Here is a 20,476-nt window from a genome sequence, read left to right as displayed (position 1 = left end):
TTTCAGGGCCTCATTAGCTCGCGCCACACCGTGTGCTCGCTAGTTCAACCGACGCTGCTCCTGCAGCTCTGAGCTGGTCAGCGCAGTTTCTCAAGAAGAATGCCAGGGTGGTGGAATAGTGCGGTAGCTGGTGGTTCTGGGCAATCCTAGAGATTACAACTAAACATCATCATCAGCAGCAAAGCTATTAGGTAGAAAGCCAACATGCGGCTATCGATACCTACGGAAAGATTCCTACACTAAACATTCCGGTGAGAGAAGGTGGCAGAGGGGTATACGAACCACGCAGAATGTTATGAGTGTGCCCCTTCGCGTTGTTATGCTTTGTATTAACCGCAAAACTGTTTAGCAAATATTTCTTTCTTCACCCGTGCGAAACAGTTATTGTCATCAAGAAGCTAGGTAAATCCCCCTACTAACCGCTCATCATCATGATCATCATCATCATCATCATCATCATCATCAGCCTGACTACGTAAACTGCAGGACAAAGGCCTCTCCCATGTTCCACCAGTTAACCAGTCCTGTGCTTGCTGCTGCCAATTTATACCCACAAACTTCTTGATTTCATCTGCCCACCTAACCTTCTGTCTCCCCCTAACCCGCTTGCCTTCTCTGGGAATCTAGTTAGTTACCCTTAATGACCAGCGGTTATCCTGTCTACGCGCTACATGCCCGGCCCACGTCCATTTCCTCTTTTTGAATTCAACTATGATATCCTTAACCCCCTTTGTTCCCTAATCCACTCTACTCTCTTCTTGTCTTTCAAGGTTACACCTACCATTGTTCTTTCCATTGCTCGCTGCGTCGTCCTCAATTTAAGCTGAACCCTCTTTGTAAGTCTCCAGGTTTCGGCTAACCCGCTATACTCCGCTAAAAATGAAGGTACCAACGATTACCAAAACTAACGGTTATGTTTCATGGAAATGTGTGCGGCCCATGCGTAAACTATCGTCACCATAAACAGCTATCTGCCACACAAACTACTTAAATCCCGCTCAGCACAAGTTGTACTACAAATGAGGAAGGCAACAATAAGCCTGACAAACGACTGTCAAACGAGGGTGGCGTTAGGGTGGCCTCAGTACGTACGAAAAAATACGGGACAGGCAATTGCGCCTGCGAGACTCCGAAATGATGGAGGACCAACGTAGAAGATGCCGTGCCCTGTTGTGTCTATGATTTTGGGTGGCTCATAACTAAACCCTCCCTGCACTGAAAAACAACCTCGAATCAACCTAGCATTCCATGACTAAAGGCTAGAAATGACTTAGCAACCTAGAATCAACCTTCATTATCTACGTAAGGCCAGGAACAACCTCGAAGCAACCGGTTGAGTCTTCAGAGCCATCCGGCTTTTCGGTCACAAGGCCTCCACTGCTTAGTGCAAGTTCCCACAATTTTTTTTAATTGCAATAGTTGGATAAGGTGGAGTTTGAAATTTCGATAGCATTTGAACCCTCTGACTGACTGGCTCGTCATCACATGCTCGGTAGAGCAACCCTCATCTCTCCTTGTTTTAATAAAAATCAAAAGGCGTAGCACAGCCATCATCAATGCCAGCTCGCTCCTAAAAAAAGAAGTTATCAGTGGACGGGAAAGATAAATAGCGTGGCAGTACTATCTATGCTTAGATCTGTCTATGATATGCTATTATTCTCATAATAAGAAGTGAGAAAGGAAGGAGCGGGGTTACCATTAGAGAATGGTGAAGGTGAAAAGGTAAAACTTAGCGTGGTGTTTTATAGTATAGTATAGTAAAAGAAGAGAGAAGGAAGAGCGGTGATTGTAAGGCAACGTTGAGGATGCAAGACTCTTTTTTTTATTCGCTGAGACTGAGCTCCACAGCCCAGGCCAGCGAGGTGATGATCAGTATGTAAATATGATTAGATAGAATGCATGAACAGTGCTCCAATAATTGCCCGTCTGAGCACTATTTATGCGCTTCATCTACTGATTAGTACATACTAATCATCGCCACGCTGGCCTTGGTTTTAGGCTCAGCCTCAGCGAATAGAAGTCTTGCGTTCTCAACGTTTCCTTACAAGTGGTGGAGAGTGCTTTCCGGTCCTCTAAGTTCCCAGCACGCTGCGAGATCTGACCTGCTACCGCTACAAAGCATCCCTGAAGCTACGTTCGGATCGCCGTCTTCACAACTTGCCCTCGGCCATGTCACGCCACGAGCAGAGCACCTCGGCAGAGCACTTCCGTAACTATAGATGTAGCGCACGTTGCTCGAATCATGATGAGGCCGTCAAACTAGGGCTTATGACGTGGTCACTTGGGATTATTGCGTCATCAAGAAAAGAACGAGCAATGCCTCACTGTCTTTCAATAGCAATTGTCAGTTTCTTGTCATTTAGGGCACTCAAAGTTTGGCTCACTTGTTTTGAGGTGCTTCGACTACCAATGGGCGTCCACATTTGACCATACTCAAAGCATTGCAGAGTTCCTTGAAATACAGTGATATGTTACACGCTTTGTTTAGAGCCTAAGTTAGTATAACAGACAACGTAACACTGACATTTGTTGGGCACCAGCCACCTATGAATGTGTAGTCAATGAACATTCAGGTGTAAACATTGTAAAGCTCTTATTGCCACGTGGTTATCACATCTAGCATGCTTTCAAATTCCATATTTTGACCGCCCCATAAGCATCCCCCTGATTGTACTAATGTGACTCTGCCTCATGAGAACCGAGGTGAGTGCCAAGCGAAGTACGGTATTGTTTGTTCATCGACTGACAGGTGTCTTAAATTACACAAACTGTACAATATACATCCTGATAGATAGGGGTAAGATGTTCTAGTGCGGAAGAACCAGGAACACATACAACACAGCATACAACATATGACAGAGTCAGCCGAGGCCACTTACAGTTGACTTGCGATTGAGCTGAAACGTACAACTTGCTCAACTGCCTCTGTGAAGACAGCAAATTATCCCGGTCAATAGCCACCAAGCGGCTGTGGCTAGCCAGGCCCTAGAAGCCTTGCCAGCAGTAGTTTCACCTACTGCTTTGTTTGACTAAAGTTAATTGTCTCTGTTTCTATCATAGCTCATGTTAGCATACAAGAAAGGCAACTATTATTGAATTTGCGCTATGCAAAACATGGTGGTTCTGCGTTTTAGTTTTGAGAGTTTCACATTTTTTTCTATTTCTTCGGAGAGGTGTTTCGTATAATCAATGTTTTTTTTTAAGTTGCCTGAAAACACAACAAGCACGTCAGCATGTTACGACTGTTTATAAGACTGAAAATCAAAATTACGATCAACAACTTTTTTTTCATGCGTGGTTCAGCAGGGTGGATTCAGCTGTTCTTTTTAAACGGTCAGTTGTCTCACTTAAGTATTTTATACTTGGCTCTTGCAAGGTCCATCTTACACAGACAAACCTACAATAGCTTCAGCACAATGAACATTGTACTAAGAACAATGCATTCGTTGTGCCTGTCTTCATAATATGTTCGAAAGGCTTATCACTGCATGCCTCGGCAATTTCAAAACACTCTATATAATAACGCATATAGTAGAACAGACATTTCAATGCAAACAGCTTCAAATGCAAGTGCTTCTATAACATAGGTTACTTCCGCTTTTTTGGGTGCAATATGAAGCTTTTAACAGTAATGAGTGTAGTTTACTGTATTTCCTTCGCCAAAGCTAAGACAAGTTGGGTACCGCAAGAATATAAGGAGCATTTGAACCTTAAGACGGTAAGCATATTTGAATATTATTGTGTTACATCTGACAGTTCATGGCTTTAGTCATTAAAGAAATAATTTTTTGAATACCATAAAATATTTCTTTTTCTATATTTCAGCTCATACACCCTCTGCAATTAGATTGGAAGTGAAATATTTGTTAAATAAATTTCATCAACACATTTTGCGAAAGACGAACAAAATGTATATTACATTGCATATCATGCATAGCGAATAGTTTCCACAATTCTGGCGGACACGGCGGGGCTTGATAATGATGAAAACTTTAGTATGATGATGAACGGTGCAATACTTTGGTATGATGACTAACACACTACCAGACGATACGGAGAGCAGCGATTGACGACATCTCATCACGCACTCTGACAGTGGAGCCATGCGCATAGATTCTATAGCCATGTCCTCAAAATAAAGCCATCTTTCTTGGACAGAAAGGGTCGAAGTTTCAGTGACAGTTTGACCACCCATAGTGGGTGAAATGCACGCTGGGAGGCAGCCACTCTAAATGCTTGTGTGCTGCTCCAAATCTTGCAACGTTGTCACACAACAATGCAATTACAGTAGCCAACTTCCCAATGCAGACGTAAGTAATTGCGGAAATGTGCGTTCGATTGTCTTAAGACCAAGCTGGGCTCTAGAGAAACACTTGGTGACACCACAGGGAAATCGTTATAACAAGCCACATACAAAGCCTGCGTGAACTAGTTTTGTAATGAACAATAGAGACATTCGTCGAAAGCAATAACAAACAAACAATACCAGATCTTTGTAAATCAATCCTAGCGTGATGATGAAAAGTTTCTTTCCATTTGAGCTAACGTTAGGTGTGTAACTTGATATATCAAGCACTGCTATTTCTGACTTACAGTTTCTCACGACAACAGGAGGCATATATACTGTATTGGCCACGTCTGAAACACGCCGACGATTGTGCAAGGTTGACTATGACATCAACGTCACAGACACCCAAGTGTATTTCAACAGAAGCTACACTCCCGGACAAGAAGGGTGGGCATAGTCGAAGTCTGTCTTCATATCTCGCCTGCAATTTCGCTCCTTGGAAAAGATGCGCTTAACCAGCATCACTTCAGCAATGCTCATTGAATGCTTTATTATATAACGAGATAAAGTAAAAAACACAATAGTTACCAAAAGAGCACTTCTGAGAGATTGCTAGTATGATAGCCTATCAATTCAAGGGTTATATCTTGCAGAGCTGGTGGTAATGTATAATAAAGACAGACACTATTTGCATGGCGGTGATATATTAATACAACGCACCGACATAGATGACTCATTTGCTTAGGTATGTCTAGGTCAACCTCTGAAAAAAAAAAAGCTATATCCGTGATACGGGGAATGGCAACCAGTCTGGCAATCTTATTGCTACTGAAAATTGAAAAATTAAGAGGGATGTCGCTCTGCGTTAAATGAATGAAATGTAAATAATATTTTGATTCGCTCCCACGCACAGGAACATTACTGACCACTATTTTCTCTACAAGCAGACCGAGTGCAGAGAGTCTTGTTGGAACATTTTTTGGTGACCTAGAGGAACCAACAATTATGCTGCTGAAGACAACGGGTGAGGCGCGAAGTTTCTTTTCTTTGTTGTGCTTTCTCACTTTCAAAAGAAGAAAAATGGTTTATAAGACAGAAAGGTACCTTTAAAGAGGTTATACCTTATAAAGCGTTTCCAAGTATATAGAACTTTGCTTCCAATGCTTTACGGCACCTTTGTAGAATGTTCTTTAGAAATTCTGGAACATATGGAAACTCAAACAAGGTTCTTCAAGAATGATCACCGTCCAAGCACGTAACAAGGCCGTTTGGCTTATTGTCGTTACTCGTGGTGTCTAGCACTCAAAGAAATTCATTGTACTTCGGTGCATTGGTGTCGCCAGTTGAACCGTATAGATGCTGGTGCCTCAGAACAGTTTTCAGTGACCGCTTTCCAGTAACCTAATAGTGGCAATAAGCATTTTATACTGAGTATATTAATGCTTATTGCCACAACACTTCCCTTATTGAGTCTGAATGGCTGCCAGTGCTACGTGTGATCACTTTGGCAGTGACGAAATCATTTCCCACGTCTTTCCGTCCTTTGTCCTCATTACAGCTTCCACTGACAACAGCTATTGGGAATGTTAGCGTGGCTCGTTGACCGGCGGCTTTTGTAACAGTCAATTTTAGATGGCCGCAACATTCGACCTTCCAACCAGAAAGCGACGAAGGTGCTGCTGAATTTCGTACGGTCAACGGGACTCGCAAAATGACTGCGACAATCTCGTTCTTGCGTGTGTGTACGTTGTATTTCTTTAAAGACGATAGTGTTTCTTGGGGACCTTCGACGCAAAAATTTTGGTCTGTCTGTCTGTCTGTCTGTCTGTCTGTCTGTCTGTCTGTCTGTCTGTCTTGTTGTCTGTCTGTACATTTATATGTTTGGCCGCTCTTAACAGCACAGGATACTTGAAACTGCCGACCCCATCCGCAGCACCCACCTATGTTGCTCAAGATTTAGCGTTCATACTTGTGTAATTGTCAATTAAAAAGCAATAATTGCGCATGTCTGGGGCGCCATAACAACACGTATATATTCAGCATGTGCAGCTTTTACTAGTAAAGGTACATAAGTAATTTTAGTGACCGCAGCGCTTATCACGCTGCGCTGACCATGCAACGCTTGAACGAAAACGCGAGTGTTTCCAACGCTTTGCTGAGACGAGACGGTGGTGGCACCTACCGGTCGCCTTGCGTTCTACACCTTATCACTTCTGAGACGGGCGCGCACACCCATCTCAGAGCCACGCGCTTCGTTTTCTAAGAAAACTGCCAGATGGCGCTCAGGTCTCACGTGCGACGTGACTTGATGCGCTCGTTCGCCTCTGCTGCACGCTCGAGGCACTCCAGCGCAGTGCCTCCAGAATACCTTTTGCCGATTTTCTAGCGCAGAACATCCAATTTCCGATGGAGGCGGAAATGTTGTAGGCCCGTGTGCTCAGATTTGGGTGCACGTTAAGAAACCCCAGGTGGTCAAAATTTCCGGAGCCCTCCACTACGACGTGTCTCATAATCATATGGTGGTTTTGGGACGTTAAAGCCCACATATCTATCTATCTTGCGCAGAACATCAAATAAATGTTTTGTTAACTCTCTTTCGACGACATTTGCAGACTAACATGCAGATACGGGGCCAGTTTTTTTTTGCCATAGCTCTTTTTTTCTTGTTTTTCTCCTTATCATTCTCTCGCATTTCCCTTTTCACACTGCATGGTAACGAATTGGTACCTTTTTCTGGTTAACACCACTGTCTTTAACTCAACCCAATTCTCTCTCTATTGAAGCCACGTCAAAGTTTAGAGGTGAAGATCAACCAAACTTGCAGGCTTATCAAACAGCAAACAGTAAGACAGGGATAAAGGAGGTGAATCAACTCAGGCTCGCGCACTATTTTTTATTAGTGCATATACATTATATATGAAAGCTCAACTACAAGTTTTTTTTTAGATATGAAGGCATTCTTTGCAATGGCAAAGTTAACTTACCATGTGTTAGGAGTACGACCTCCATCCTCTCTCTGCTCTCCCCTCCTTAGCTCTGACCTCCTTCGTTGTTCCGGCCCAAGGGGCTAAATTTTGTGGTGGCAGCCCGCTAGACGAGGTGATTGCAAGACCCCTGTCTTAGAGGAAAATGTGCGATGCGCAACTCACAGCACACTTTGTCGCAATAACTGGCAGCACAGCGGGCAAATTCTTCTCATCAAATTGAGGCTTACCGAAACGCAGAAGAACAGAAAACAAACAACCACCACTCCCCCCCCCCCCCAAAAAAAAACAATTGGCAGCTGTTCAACTACACTCCCATTCTTAGAAACCTGCCGATTATACCCAATGAGGAATGCTAGAGAAGCCGTCCAAGTACGGCAAAGGTCACTTTTTCCAAAATCCCCGCATCTTCACGAAGTGAATGCTGAAGAGGGAGCTATCTAGGTCCTCAGATGCGTAAAAAATACGTTGAAGTCGCCGACTGGTACAATGGTTTGTGCTTATATGTCTCTTACAACCTTGCCGAGCAGGATCCTGAATCTTCGCAGACATGCGATCCTAGTTTTCATTGTCATTTGCTTAAAAGAACGTAATTTTCTCCTTAATACACAGTGATATTATTGTCCGAAGAAACGTGCACGTTAAACTTGCATGTTTACATAAACAGGCCTGCAAATGTGAGATTATGTCAATTTGCTGTCAATGGGCTTTTTTTTAATTAGATGGTGCTGACAGAGGTGCAGAGCAGTTGGTGCACCAAGATGATGAGCACAAGTGTGGAATATTGTTTGCTGTGCGGAAGCAAATATTCGCCAACCGTGAGTAGGCCCAAAGTTATGCAACAATGTGAACGTTTTTGGCGTTTTTCGTTCAAGATGCGTCGTTTCTAAGATTATTTCTTTGTGAAGCTGTATGTGAATCTTTGTGACGTTATGTTCATATTTTATTTACTAGATAATCTTCCAGGTGTAGGTTATTTACGTTAGGTGTATAATATGTCATGCAATTATAAATGAAAGGGGATATAACTTCATAGGCCAACATTGATTTGCGTCCTTATGAGTCAGTCGGCTTTTAACATTTCATTCAATCATCTGGGTTACGAGCCAAACCCTATACACATGATATGCTGCCTCCCTATTGAAAAATTATTATGTTTTATTATGTGGTGAGGAATTTTCTTCTTACATTGTGTGAGGGTTCTCGTTTTACTTTATACAGACATAACTTCATAACTTCATAAGCCAACATTGATTTACGTCCTTATGAGTCAGTCATCTTTTAACTTTTAATTCAATCATCTGGGTTACGAGCCAAACCCTATACACATGATATGCTGCTTCCCTATTGAAAAATGATTATGTTTTATTATGTGGTGAGGAATTTTTTTCTTACATTGTGTGATGGTTCTCGATTTACTTTATACAGACATCGGCACTACCAAGAAAGAAGGAAAGTTTAAAAAAACAGAGCAGACAATAGATGTAATGAGAGCACTCTCTCTCTCTCCTAAAATAAAATCTTGCCTCGGTGCCACATGACATGTGCTGTACCTGTCGAACTGCAATGCAGTCGCATTTTTTGTTTCTCAAACGAGACGATTGTACACTTGCCATTGATTCGCTTTTTTTAATTTTTTAATCACTTCCCTGAATAGAACAACGAAAATATGCATTTTGAGTGGGTGTCCTGGGTTAAAAGCTGCAATAAAACAGATTGACGGGTGCCTAATAGACTACTTACACGGCGACAAGTGACAGCTGAAAAGATATATACATACATACTATACAGCCTTCACAATAGCAGGCTTTCGAAAGTATTGCATACGCGTTTCGCTAAGGAAACTAGCGCTGAAAAGTCTCTGCCTCAGTGCGAGAGTGGGTACGGTCCTCTGATTTTGACAAGTAGGCTTCGGATTCAATTTCGGTCGCCCTGGACGCATTTTCAATATAGGCGAAACGGTGCAGAGAAACTGTAAGATGTCAATTCACGTTGGAAACTACCAAACATAAGATTTTCGGAACCCCTAAAACTTTCAGCTTAATAACTATATCGTAGTTCTGACCAGTAAGCGAATATATTACTTTGCCGAATAACTTATACCTCCATGTGCGCATAGGTAAACGACATTGAAATGAATAGAAGACATGTGTTTGGTATAGTGTTTGTGCAACTATATGGACCATCAATTGTCTAGGAAAAATAGGCGTCGCACGTTTATTTCTTTTACTTTCAATTTGTTTCAGAGTGGTACGACAGCTGCGAACTACGGGTAAATTCTGCTCACTCTCCCCCAATCATGGCTCAGGAGTGCATAGAGAGCTTTATAAGAATCTGCGATCCAGAACACATTGTGGCCCAGACTGTATGGCCAACATTCTGCGTATACATTGTTTCTAGCCCAACAGGAGTCAAAAGCGCAGTGAGAAGCAAATATATTCGGCAGTTGTACAAAACTGCTAAAACATAGAACTTGCCTGGTGAACCACCCCTTGGCTACCCAAAGGATTTCTCATTAGAGTACTACAGGGTATACCCCGTTCTTCCTTAGCACGGTTCCTTTCACCTGGGGCTTCTCAGGCCTTGCCCTTTCTTAGTTGCCATGCAGGTATGGGTTATGTCAACACCGACGTATCTTTGCCGCCACGCCATGAGACCTGTCCATTTTTGTGAATAAAACGACAGTGTACTTGTGTTTCTGTAGCAGTGAACACACGCACTTGAAGTGGTACAGCGCATAACGGGAAAGAATAAATGGCCCGTAAAAAGACGTCATTTTCGCCTTCCGGAAAGAGTGCTCGCAACATGGGTTCCACCTATGACTAAAATACGTTCACTTGATGAAGCATCACTGTAAACCTTTTTACACCCACAAACGTGTTTCGATCAGCGAAACACCTTTCAGGCCCCCTCATTTCTGAACATGTTTGAAGTTCGAAGCATTTCTTTGCGTGCTTCAGACTCTCTGAGAATTTTTCTATCTATCTATCTATCTATCTATCTATCTATCTATCTATCTATCTATCTATCTCTCTGTATGTCTACCTATCCGCCTACATCTGGTGCTCTCGTCATCTCCTTAACTTGAGGTAGACAAAATAAGTGAGCGAGGGGTCACAGACCTTGATTATTATGACTGAGTGGAAAATACAGTGGCGGCACTTACCCGTACACCACGGCCAGCGGTATGCGGGTATATGCGCCGCACTTGTTTTTGCGTTAACATCTACCGACGAACCACGAGAGTAGGCACTTGTAATTTCAACTGAGTGCGTTATTAACAACCGACGCCGGCAGCGTTGAATGGACGAATGCCAATAAGATATCTTATGGTACAAGCAGGATTCGAGCGCAAGCATTCTGCGTTGCAATCGAGTATTCAACGACAAGAAAAGGCAAGATTTCGAAACGGCTTCAGAAAAAGACCCTATGCGGGCGTAATGTTGGTGACACGTCAATTTGTGCTGCAGTGGTGGCTACTTGTGGCCTTCAGTGGTACAGGCTTCATGTCGGGTTATTGCCAATTGTAGTTAAGTGCTATCAATTCAAGTTAGTCTACGTATCCAGGGCTGCCGTCCTCGCAAGCACAAACGCTGCATTTCATGTTAGGGCTCCTGGTGTTGGTAATACCCATGTTTCTCATGGCACCGTTACCTAACCGTAAACAACTTCTTATATAAGACATATCTGGCTGTTCACCATACAGCTGATGAAATCTCTAACTATCGTGTGAAAGTGGCGACTTTTATGTGTGTCAGGACCATATACGATGAAGCCGAGTGGCAAAGAGGGGCAGGGCCAATGGCATCTAATTACCTTAACGCCTGCTCACGGACATATGAGTGATCACGGACATAAGAGAGATCACGGACATAAGAGTGAACGCCAGAAAGAATATACTGGCTGTGGACGTTTTGCACGCAAGTGCGTTGGGCGTTCTGCGCAGTGTAACTGACTTGGACGGCAACCAGTACGCTCTCATGTTCCCTTGGGATGTGATGTAGTAACCGGGGCGTGATCTACGACATTGATGTCGCTATTTCCAATAATGACTTACAATTTCTTGTCAAGTCAACAACTGATACTCCAATCGATGACGTCACCTGGCTAGGCAAGTCTCGCTGTGTGAAGAATGCGTTTAGGAGCACATCACTCCCCTCTCATGTGAAGGTGGGGTACTTCAGACATGCTGTGCGGTCTTTCATTCCAAAGCCTCTCCAGTGCCGTAAATGCATGAAACTTGGACATGTGAGCAGCGTCTGCGAGAATTCGGTGGTATGCCACCGCTGCGCCAAGCCCCGTGAAGCAGATAAGTGCTTCGCAACTGTCAAGAAATGCTCTAATTGCAATGGATCCCATGAAGCCACATCGAAGGACTGCCCGCGGACTCAGAAGGAAATTGCCATCTTGAAGGAGATGGTGCACGATCACTCATCTCATCGAGAAGCCGCAGCTAAAGTCAGAAGGCGTCGTTCACGTCGACGTCGGTCTTCAAGGACGCCCGCTACCTCCTCGACACGTTTGCCAGATCCCTCATCAGTACCACCTCCTTTGCCTCCCAGACCACAAGCCGTGGAAAAGGCTGTAAAGGACAAAGCCAGTGAGCATACCCTAACTGAGACAGAGTGGCCTGCACTTCAAAGGGAAGCAGCATCAAGCGAACCGAAGAAGGTTCATGACGGCCAATCCGCGATCCCGGTTCGAGATCTTTCCAACCAAGACAGGCAAGTGACTGCAATCGTGCAATCAATAATTGCCACGATTCGCACGCTACTGAGCAGCATACAATCTCCGTCTGCTAAGAGTGCACTGCAAATACTGCATGCATTGAATCCAGTTCTTGCTAACGTCGTATAAGCACAATGGCTCAACATATTCTCATCTTCAGCACTAAAGTTAAAAGTGCGTCGATTTTTCAGTGGAATTCCAGAGGCATGAAGTCCCATATCTCGGACTTTCGCCAACTTGTTCGGGCCAATCAATTCCCTATACTTGTCATATGTGAACCAAACGTATCAACGCCTTATAGATTGTCCGGTTATGAAGCTTTTTGTTCAGCCGCTTGCGAAGAACGAAGCAAAGTAATTGTTTACATTCGCACAAACTTGACTTATCTTTCGCACCCAATAAGTTCAAATGACGACAATCAGTACGTGTGTCTTCGTGTAAAGAAGAATGCGATTTCGTTCACGCTTATTGGTGGATATATATCTCCGTCATCGCGATTTGACTGCGACAGATTAAAAGACATCCTAATGACGACCGATGGGCCTTGGATCATCACCGGTGACTACAACGCCCATCACATGCTTTGGGCGAGCACTACGATGAATGCCAGGTGCCGTAACATTGTTACATTCGCTTCCGATTACGACCTTTCCATCATGAACGATGGTACCCCCACATATCTGCGGGGTCTCACGTATGGCAGTTGCCTTGACCTGACATTGGTGTCACGGTGCTTCTCTCACAAAGTTAGATGGTTTTGCGATATTGATACTCAGGGGAGTGATCACATACCCACCTACGTCACGATCGATGGTATCATAAAAAATTTCTCTTCCGGGGTTGTAATTGGCACTGACTGGTCGATGTTTACATCGCGTGTTGAGGACGCTTGTCAAGAAGGCCTCGCCTGCAGCCTTGAAAATACCATAGCGGAAGCTATGCCAGTGTCCAAATGTAAATTACCATTTTCGTCTAAAATAACACAGTTTGACATCGAACTGGAAATATTACGAGCAATACGAAGGCGTGCTGAACGACGATACAGACGCACAAGATCAAATTACGATCTGAGGGAAGCAAGGCGGCTCCAGAAAAAGATTCAACGACGCATTTACAAGCTGGAGAGCGAACGCTGGAAAGCATTCTGCGAATCTATAGACCCTCATAAGCCGCTGTCATGAACAATTCGTGGTCTTCGCTCCTCTCCGCAACAACGGCACCCTTTTAAAGCTTTGGCACTACATCATGGAAAAACAGAACTCGAGGTGGCTGAAGAACTTTGCACGAGAGTTGCCGGGAATATTATGAACGAGAGCATCGACGCCGTGATCGTTCCTGAGACGCGATTACCAGAAATGGACATTCCATTCACCACGGAAGAACTGGAAGGTGCGTTAGTCGCCTCTAAGCGCATGTCATCGCCAGGTCCTGATGGTATTACTTATAATGCGTTGGGACACCTTGGTCAAAAAGCCAGAAAAGAACTTTTAACATGCTTCAACAACTCCTGGCTCAGCGGCAGTGTTCCCCGAGAATGGAAAATAAGTCGATTATTACCACTTTTGAAATCGGGAAAATCACCATTGGACTTGACAGCGTATCATCCTATTGCCCTCGCAAGCTGCCTCAGAAAAGTGATGGAAAAAATAGTTCTATTTCGTCTCGAGTGGTACTTGGAACGATACACCAAATACCCTTCTTGCATGGCAGGCTTTCGTCGGGGCCGCTCCTCCATCGACTGTGTCCTTGACTTATCGACATTTGTGAAACAAGAAAAAAGTCGCAAGCGCATATCAGTGGCGCTCTTTCTTGACGTGAAGGGTGCATATGATAATGTAGCTCACGATGCCATCCTCAATTCTCTCGCAGCAATGGGCATTGGTGGACGAATGTTTCAATGGATAAAAGATTATATAACGGGCAGGGGTTTCTTTGTGCAAACAAATGAGGGTACAACTGCTGAACATTACACCTACTGCGGAGTACCTCAGGGAGGTGTTTTAAGCCCCACATTGTTCAATGTTGCCCTCATTGGTCTGGTGAAGGTTCTGCCAAAGTCGGTGTGCCTATCCGTATACGCCGATATTTGCCTCTGGAGTGCTGCAGTTACTCGCCCTCAGGTGCGTGCACGAATACAGCGGGCAGCTCCCCTCACAACAGCCTACCTTCAGAAACAAGGCCTAAATATATCAACTGTGAAGTGCACGTTGATGGCGCTACCACGCAAACCAATGACGCCATACCCTGTTTACATCAATGGACAGAGTGTCAAATATGCACGGACGCATCGTTTCCTGGGCATAATAATCGACAGAAGTCTTTCATGGAGCCCACATTGTGCGTACTTGAAGGAGAGACTGCTATCTATTGTGCATTGTTAAGGGTAGGAAAAAGAAAGGTCGCTGGAGGATACGAGAAACAAACAGGTTTATGGCATTATTTACACATATTTACAGAAAAGAAGGGATAGTGGTTTCCCAACCCACGAGCGTGGTGGTTGAACGTTACATAGTTCAGAGCGACGTCCAGCACTCTGCGGCGTCGTTTTATGCCCTGTCGGGCTCCTCCTCTCCGAGTGGAACACCAATCACACACACACAACAGGTGAGGGGGACAAGCATGCGCGGTCCACGTGAACGTCCAATATTGAGTCGCGAACACAGCACTGCAAGGTGGCGCCAGCAGGGCTCTTCCTCGTCGTGTGTGTGCCACTAGTCGAGAGTTCCCACGATCCTGACAGCGTACATCAAAGGGTCTGCCGCACAGCTCGCCTAATTGGCGGGGTGATTTGCGCTGGCCACCGCGGTCTCTTCCAGGAAGATGCTGTCTTTGTTGTCCTCCCTCGTCGTGGCGTAGTGGCGACACGACGTCTCATCCTCCGGCTAGCCGGGACAATGCCTGGCGGGCACAGGCAGCCGGCCGGTCGTCTACTTGATTGGGGATTAAAAGGAGCGCCACTCTCCTGTCAGCTCTGGCGCCGGTCACGCCAGCTTCCCCGTCGCCCGATGAGTCGCTGAGGGCATCAGTCACCGCTTCTGCTCGAAGAGACGACAAAAGGGTCCGTCACCGCTTCTGCTCGAAGAGACGACAAAAGGGTCCGCATTTGAAAGACGGGAACTCGCCTTTGCTTGCTGTATGGTCTGGATAATTGCTCAAATCTTCGACAGCGTCTGTCAGACTGGGCGCCGAAGGGATTGAGAGCCTTCCCAGTGGACCTGCTTACGCACAATGGCGTCTGCCCAGACGAATTTCCAGGCCTAACTTAACAGCATATAATGAAATATATGTGCGGGAAAGCATGGGGAACTTCTGTGGCCTCCATGCTACAGCTGTACAGCGCCCTATTTCTCGGTCTATTGCGCTACAGCTTGCCGGTACTGACTAACACTTGCAAATGCAATACTCTTTCATTGAAGAGTTTGCAGGGTCAGGCACTGCGTATCTGGCTAGGACTGCCCCGATGCGCTTCTACTTATGCCACAATTATGCTTGCCAAAGACCATCCTGTCAGGACATATAGAGTTGTGGATTGCCTCAGAGCGCACATTCGACATGCTAGCCGTGTCCCCGACCACTACTTGGCCCTTCTACCCTCCGGAAGACCACGTGCTACGTTTTCAGACGTCATAGCCAAGCACCTAAACAGCATTCCATCAGGATATACGCTAGCTGCGAAAATGGCATGTCCTTTGTGGTGCCTCGACCAGCCGCAAGTACGTCTAGAAATTCCGGGAATCAAAAAGAAAAGCAATCATTCCAGAGTAGCATGAAAGCAAGCAAAACTGCTAATATTACATGAGTTGTGCTTAGACCGAACGCAGATATACACTGATGGGTCCGTCTCGTCCAGCAGCTCATCAGGTGCCCTTGTAATTCCGGCTGCAGCAACGACAATCAAGTTTAAGTTGTCGCATATGACTACATCTACGGCATCAGAGCTTGCTGCTATAAGGACTACTTTACAATATCTCGTTCAAGAACGTCCAGGAAAATTGGTCATATTCGGTTATTCGAAGGCAGCACTTCAGAGTTTGCAGTCTGCCATGCGTAGGAGGAGTCATGACCAATTGGTACAAGAAATAAGACATTGCCATCATGAAGCTCTAGCATGAGGGCATGATATTATATATCAAGGGCTGCCTGGACATATCGGTATTACCGGAAATTCATTAGCCGATGATACAGCCCGCTCAGCCCATGAAGGAACCCGTGTAGTCCCGATTCCTCTATCAAGGAATGATGCAGCAAGACAACTTTACCTGCTGGCTCGAGATCTCACACGCACGTTCTGGTCGTCTACCAGCTTCCAAAGGTGTCAATTTTATGAACTGCATCCTTCGCTCAAGCTAAAGCTACCATCACAACTTTCCCGCTCCGATGCAACAATGTTATGCCGCCTTTGGTTGGGTGTTGCATTTACAAAGGTGTACTCCTTTCGCATTGGTATGGCAGACACTCCTACAGGCGACTACTGCGGAGCTGAAGAGAACATCGAACACGTCCTGTGCTGCTGCGCTTGCTACGACACACAGCGATGCCAGCTCCGGATGGTTTTGAATCAACTTGACCCCGGACCTTTTTGTGTGAAGAAGATACTACGACCTTGGGCATCTGCCTCAGTTGCGCAGAAAGCAAAAAAAGCACTGCTACTTTACCTAAAGTCAACAAACCTGAGCGACCACCTGTAGATTGTGTGTGCTCCCCGAGGGTGCTCGTGATTGTGTGTACCTTCTCATCTCTCTGCAACCTCTTTTCTCCCCTTTATCTCTTCCCCAGTGCAGGGTAGCAAACCGGATGTGCGTCTGGTTAACCTCCCTGCCTTTCCTTGCATCTTTATCTCTCTCTCTCTCTTTCTCTCACGCCTGCTAACTGTGCCTTCCTCGGCCTGTGACGTCACTCCGTTGTGACAGGCGTGTTTCACTGCACAGTCGTGTCTGCGGTTTCTCTCGTCGCTCGACAGACATGGATTGGCAAGCCCGGCGAACGTTTTCGTGACCTGCTGGTGTACTTGTTGGCGACTCGAGAAGACCGTCTTTTTCTGTGTTTGTGAACTGCAGCGCGACTATGTGATGTGTTTTGTGCACTGGATATTCGCAATCTGTACGGCTGCAAATTGGAGCGGTTGGGCGATGCAGCGTGGTGAATAGTCGCGGCGAAAGGATCGAAGTTCCGAGTTGTTTTCGTTTCCTAAGGATAACCAAAGAAGAAAATGGGAGTGTGTCGTTCGTCAAGCTGTCGTCGACACTAGTTTTCTTTGTGACCTGGAGGTGCGTGTGTCCGTACTGTATATTTCTAATTGGCTCCAATGGCCCCATATCCGCTATGTTTCGTTCTTGCTCTAACATAATGGCGTCATATGTGCTGACATTTTGGCGCCAGCCCTGGTAATAGAATAATAAACGCACGTGGCAATACATTTTCACAATTGTAGATCGGCCACACGTTCGATAGCGTACAATCTTCGACTTTTTTGTGGAAGAAATAACTCACACGTGAATCTGTAATTGTTTGAAGCACAATACATTACTCGAACTAGCGCCCTTTTTGACCCAAAAGGCAGAATAAAGCTGCGAAGCGTGTAAAACCGCCAACGCTTTCTTTTACTGGGAGGCTTTGGTGGCAAAGGTTCACAGCTTCCCGCACGAGCGCTCGCTAGGGCAAAACGAGTCACGTCATGGCGGCAGTGAGCAGGCCTGATAGTCTAGTCTAGGTGGCGTTGGCAGGGCAATGCTACCTAGAAAAACAATTCAACCCTGCTCCCTACTGTGCTCATAGCCTCTGACGTCACTCAGTTTCGGCCCTCGTTTAGTGTCGAGCAGATGAGCGAATGTGTGCTGCCGCAATTTAAGATAACATGATTGCTAAGCCTGAAAAAGCCTGTTCTTCGGTGCTGACGTTTCTTCTGGTGACACCATGAAGACGACCCTGTTTTTTTTTTTTTCGCGTCTGTGAAGTGCTGAAGGCTCATGTGATGTGCTTCGCTCACTGAATGTTCACGTAGTGTACTGTACACCTGCAAGCTTTCGTAATGGAGCAGTCCTGCGTGCCCAACTAGCACCGATATTGACAATATGCCGAAGGTTTTAGTGCTAGAAGACTACCGAAAAGCAAGATGAGAGCTTGCCGTTCGTTGATACGGGAAGGTATGTTTGTGTCTATGCTACTTAATTTTAGATTGTTTTAAAAGCAGCACGTTTAACACGTTCGTTTCCGTTTGTAAAATCAGGTCGTTTGTGCTTTCTACATGTCAACGGAAGCCTATACCTAAGACACTTTTAGCTGAGCGTCGCTGGCGCTCAACCCCGTGGAAAAGGGCACAGAAATCCCGTGAGTGCATTGCGAGTTCGGAAAGATTTCCCGCGCATAACTGCTCGTTGTTTAAAACATCCTAACCATTGCAGAGAATGCTGTCTTACAAAAAATCTTCACTGAAACAAGCCACTTTCAAGTTTATTCATTACGTTTAGTAATCCAGAATTTAATCTTTTCTAGTGACGTCATACAATAAAAAGTTTGCACTAGGTGGTGGATGTTCGTATAGAGACAGTATGTCACTCGCGCGTTAAGCTCTTGAAAGCGATGCTTAAGAGGGCCCAGTTTTGTTTTCGTGGTGTCGATGCTTTTAGAAATATTTATGGTCGTGCTCATGGAATCATGAAATTCGCTTTAAATTCGGATAGCCTCCCATGCCAAAAGAGGTGGCATACGTGTGCGTCGCGAACAATAGGCCATGTTTGCGTTGCCAGTCCTAGCTCCTTCGCCGAGACGATCCGCTTTTAAAGACGATAGCCTTTCTTGGGATACTTCAACGCAGAAATATTGGTCTGTCTGTCTGTCCGTCTTCGTTTCTGTCATTCTACTTTTGTCACCCAATCCAGTAGAATGGCGAAAGTTTAGCCCTTTCCTAAGCGACCAGCACTTTTTATCTGAGTTTGGCGTTCTTACGTGGACACATTGTCAATACAAAAAACTAGTATGCATATTTTGGCACCTCATTAAGTGATCATCAGGTAGCGTGTTACTTTATTTCGAAAATGCATAAATACGTAGTTATAAAAAGGATAGCATCACATTTCCAGTACCACGTAATAAACACTATGACCGAAAAAAACTGGTGGTTTCTACGCTTCACTAAAACTACATAGTGCTGCCAACTACCAGTGACTTTGCGTCCTAGAAAAGCGTACTTTCTTCAAATTACTTCCAGATGGCAACCATAGTCCACGAAGCACCTATTCGCCGATTTTCTCGCGCAAAACGTCAAATAATCGTTTTTTTTTAACTCCGTCGAAGCACGCAGACACGCCGCCAATTTCTTCTACCGGTCTTCGTCCATTTTTCCTAAGATGTCTTACTGCGATCGATCCTAAGGTGTGGCAGGCGGACGTAAGTAGCGTACAATTGTGCGTTGAACAAAATACGTGAAGCCACCTGTAGTGTGAACACGAATGCTCCGGAAGGCTCAATAAAGCCTCCAAGATTCCTGTGTGTGATCACTGGGATTATGACGTGCTACTAATGGTCAACCTGCGGTGCGGCGCCAATGCGCACACTTCGGTTTCCGCGCACGTGCGTGATTTCGGTTGCCTCCACGAAATCGTAGGTATCATACGTTCGTGTCAAACGTCAAGGGGTGACAATCAGCGAGCTGCAATCATACTCTATTTCATTGCAGGCCAGTAGGCCTAGTGTGGGACCACGAAAAAAAATATTCCTCTTCCCCTGAAATTCGTAGGATAAGTGATCGTGTCACCGAGATTTCTCACTGATTCTCCATCGATCGTGGTTCTGTCAGGAATGGGCCATTTTAGAGCACAGATTTTAAATATCCGTTCCTGTTGCTTAACGGATAGTTATGTAAAAGAGCCTCGCAAACGTATGACAAAAAGTGCCCCAAATCAACATCGCGAAAGGCCTCACTTCTTTTCGATTTCGGGATGGGAGATGGGGGAGGCAAAGGGAAGGGACTGAGGTTACACAGATTCCTGTGTTTATAGAGTCCCATATTTAGTATATTGTCTCAATATTTGCCAAGGTTATTGTTCTGCAAGAACATATTCAGCCAATGAACTTACCTTGTAGCGAGATGTTACCTGTCGCTACCAAGTTATCATGTAAGCAATTGTGCAAGGCTACTTTCGCATATCATTACTGGCATCCCATGGCTTTGGCAAGCAATTATGTTCTTTTCATATATGAAAAAAACATTATTGCTATAGCGATACTAATAGCTTGGGCCTTTTATTGGTTCAAATATGTTTTCAAGGTATATCTGTCTCCTTGGCAGCTGTCGTGTAAGTCATTTTATTACTATATTATCTTTATTGTAAAGGTATATTGTAGCTTATGGCATTGCAATATTCTAATAACCTGTGTGAATGTTTCTCGTATCCTTCCAAAAGCACTGAAAGAGAGACGGATCCTCAGGTTTTTATTACGCTTCGCTGTTTAATGGGACGAAGAATGTGAGCTAAAA

General features: G+C 45.0%; 1 protein-coding gene across 3 annotated transcripts; it reads left to right on the top strand.

Annotated features, from left to right (window-relative positions):
* Positions 1 to 3,510: 3,510 nt before the first annotated feature.
* LOC119165805 (uncharacterized) lies at positions 3,511 to 9,967 on the top strand. 3 transcript variants are annotated; one of them, XM_075871705.1, is made up of 5 exons: positions 3,511 to 3,718; positions 4,596 to 4,735; positions 5,202 to 5,312; positions 7,995 to 8,090; positions 9,519 to 9,967. In XM_075871705.1, exons 2-5 carry the CDS (start codon positions 4,672 to 4,674, stop codon positions 9,740 to 9,742), a joined length of 495 nt encoding a protein of 164 aa, XP_075727820.1. In that variant the 5' UTR covers positions 3,511 to 3,718; positions 4,596 to 4,671; the 3' UTR covers positions 9,743 to 9,967. The 3 variants fall into 3 exon arrangements, with proteins under 3 accessions (XP_075727820.1, XP_075727819.1, XP_075727818.1); XM_075871704.1 differs by lacking the exon at positions 9,519 to 9,967 and adding an exon at positions 8,701 to 8,868 and having other exon boundaries at positions 5,236 to 5,312; XM_075871703.1 differs by having other exon boundaries at positions 3,512 to 3,718; positions 5,236 to 5,312.
* Positions 9,968 to 20,476: the final 10,509 nt, after the last annotated feature.

This window comes from Rhipicephalus microplus, chromosome 8, assembly GCF_043290135.1.
Source record: "Rhipicephalus microplus isolate Deutch F79 chromosome 8, USDA_Rmic, whole genome shotgun sequence".
In the NCBI taxonomy this organism is placed as follows: domain Eukaryota; kingdom Metazoa; phylum Arthropoda; class Arachnida; order Ixodida; family Ixodidae; genus Rhipicephalus; species Rhipicephalus microplus.
This window is presented reverse-complemented; position numbering and strand designations above follow the sequence as displayed.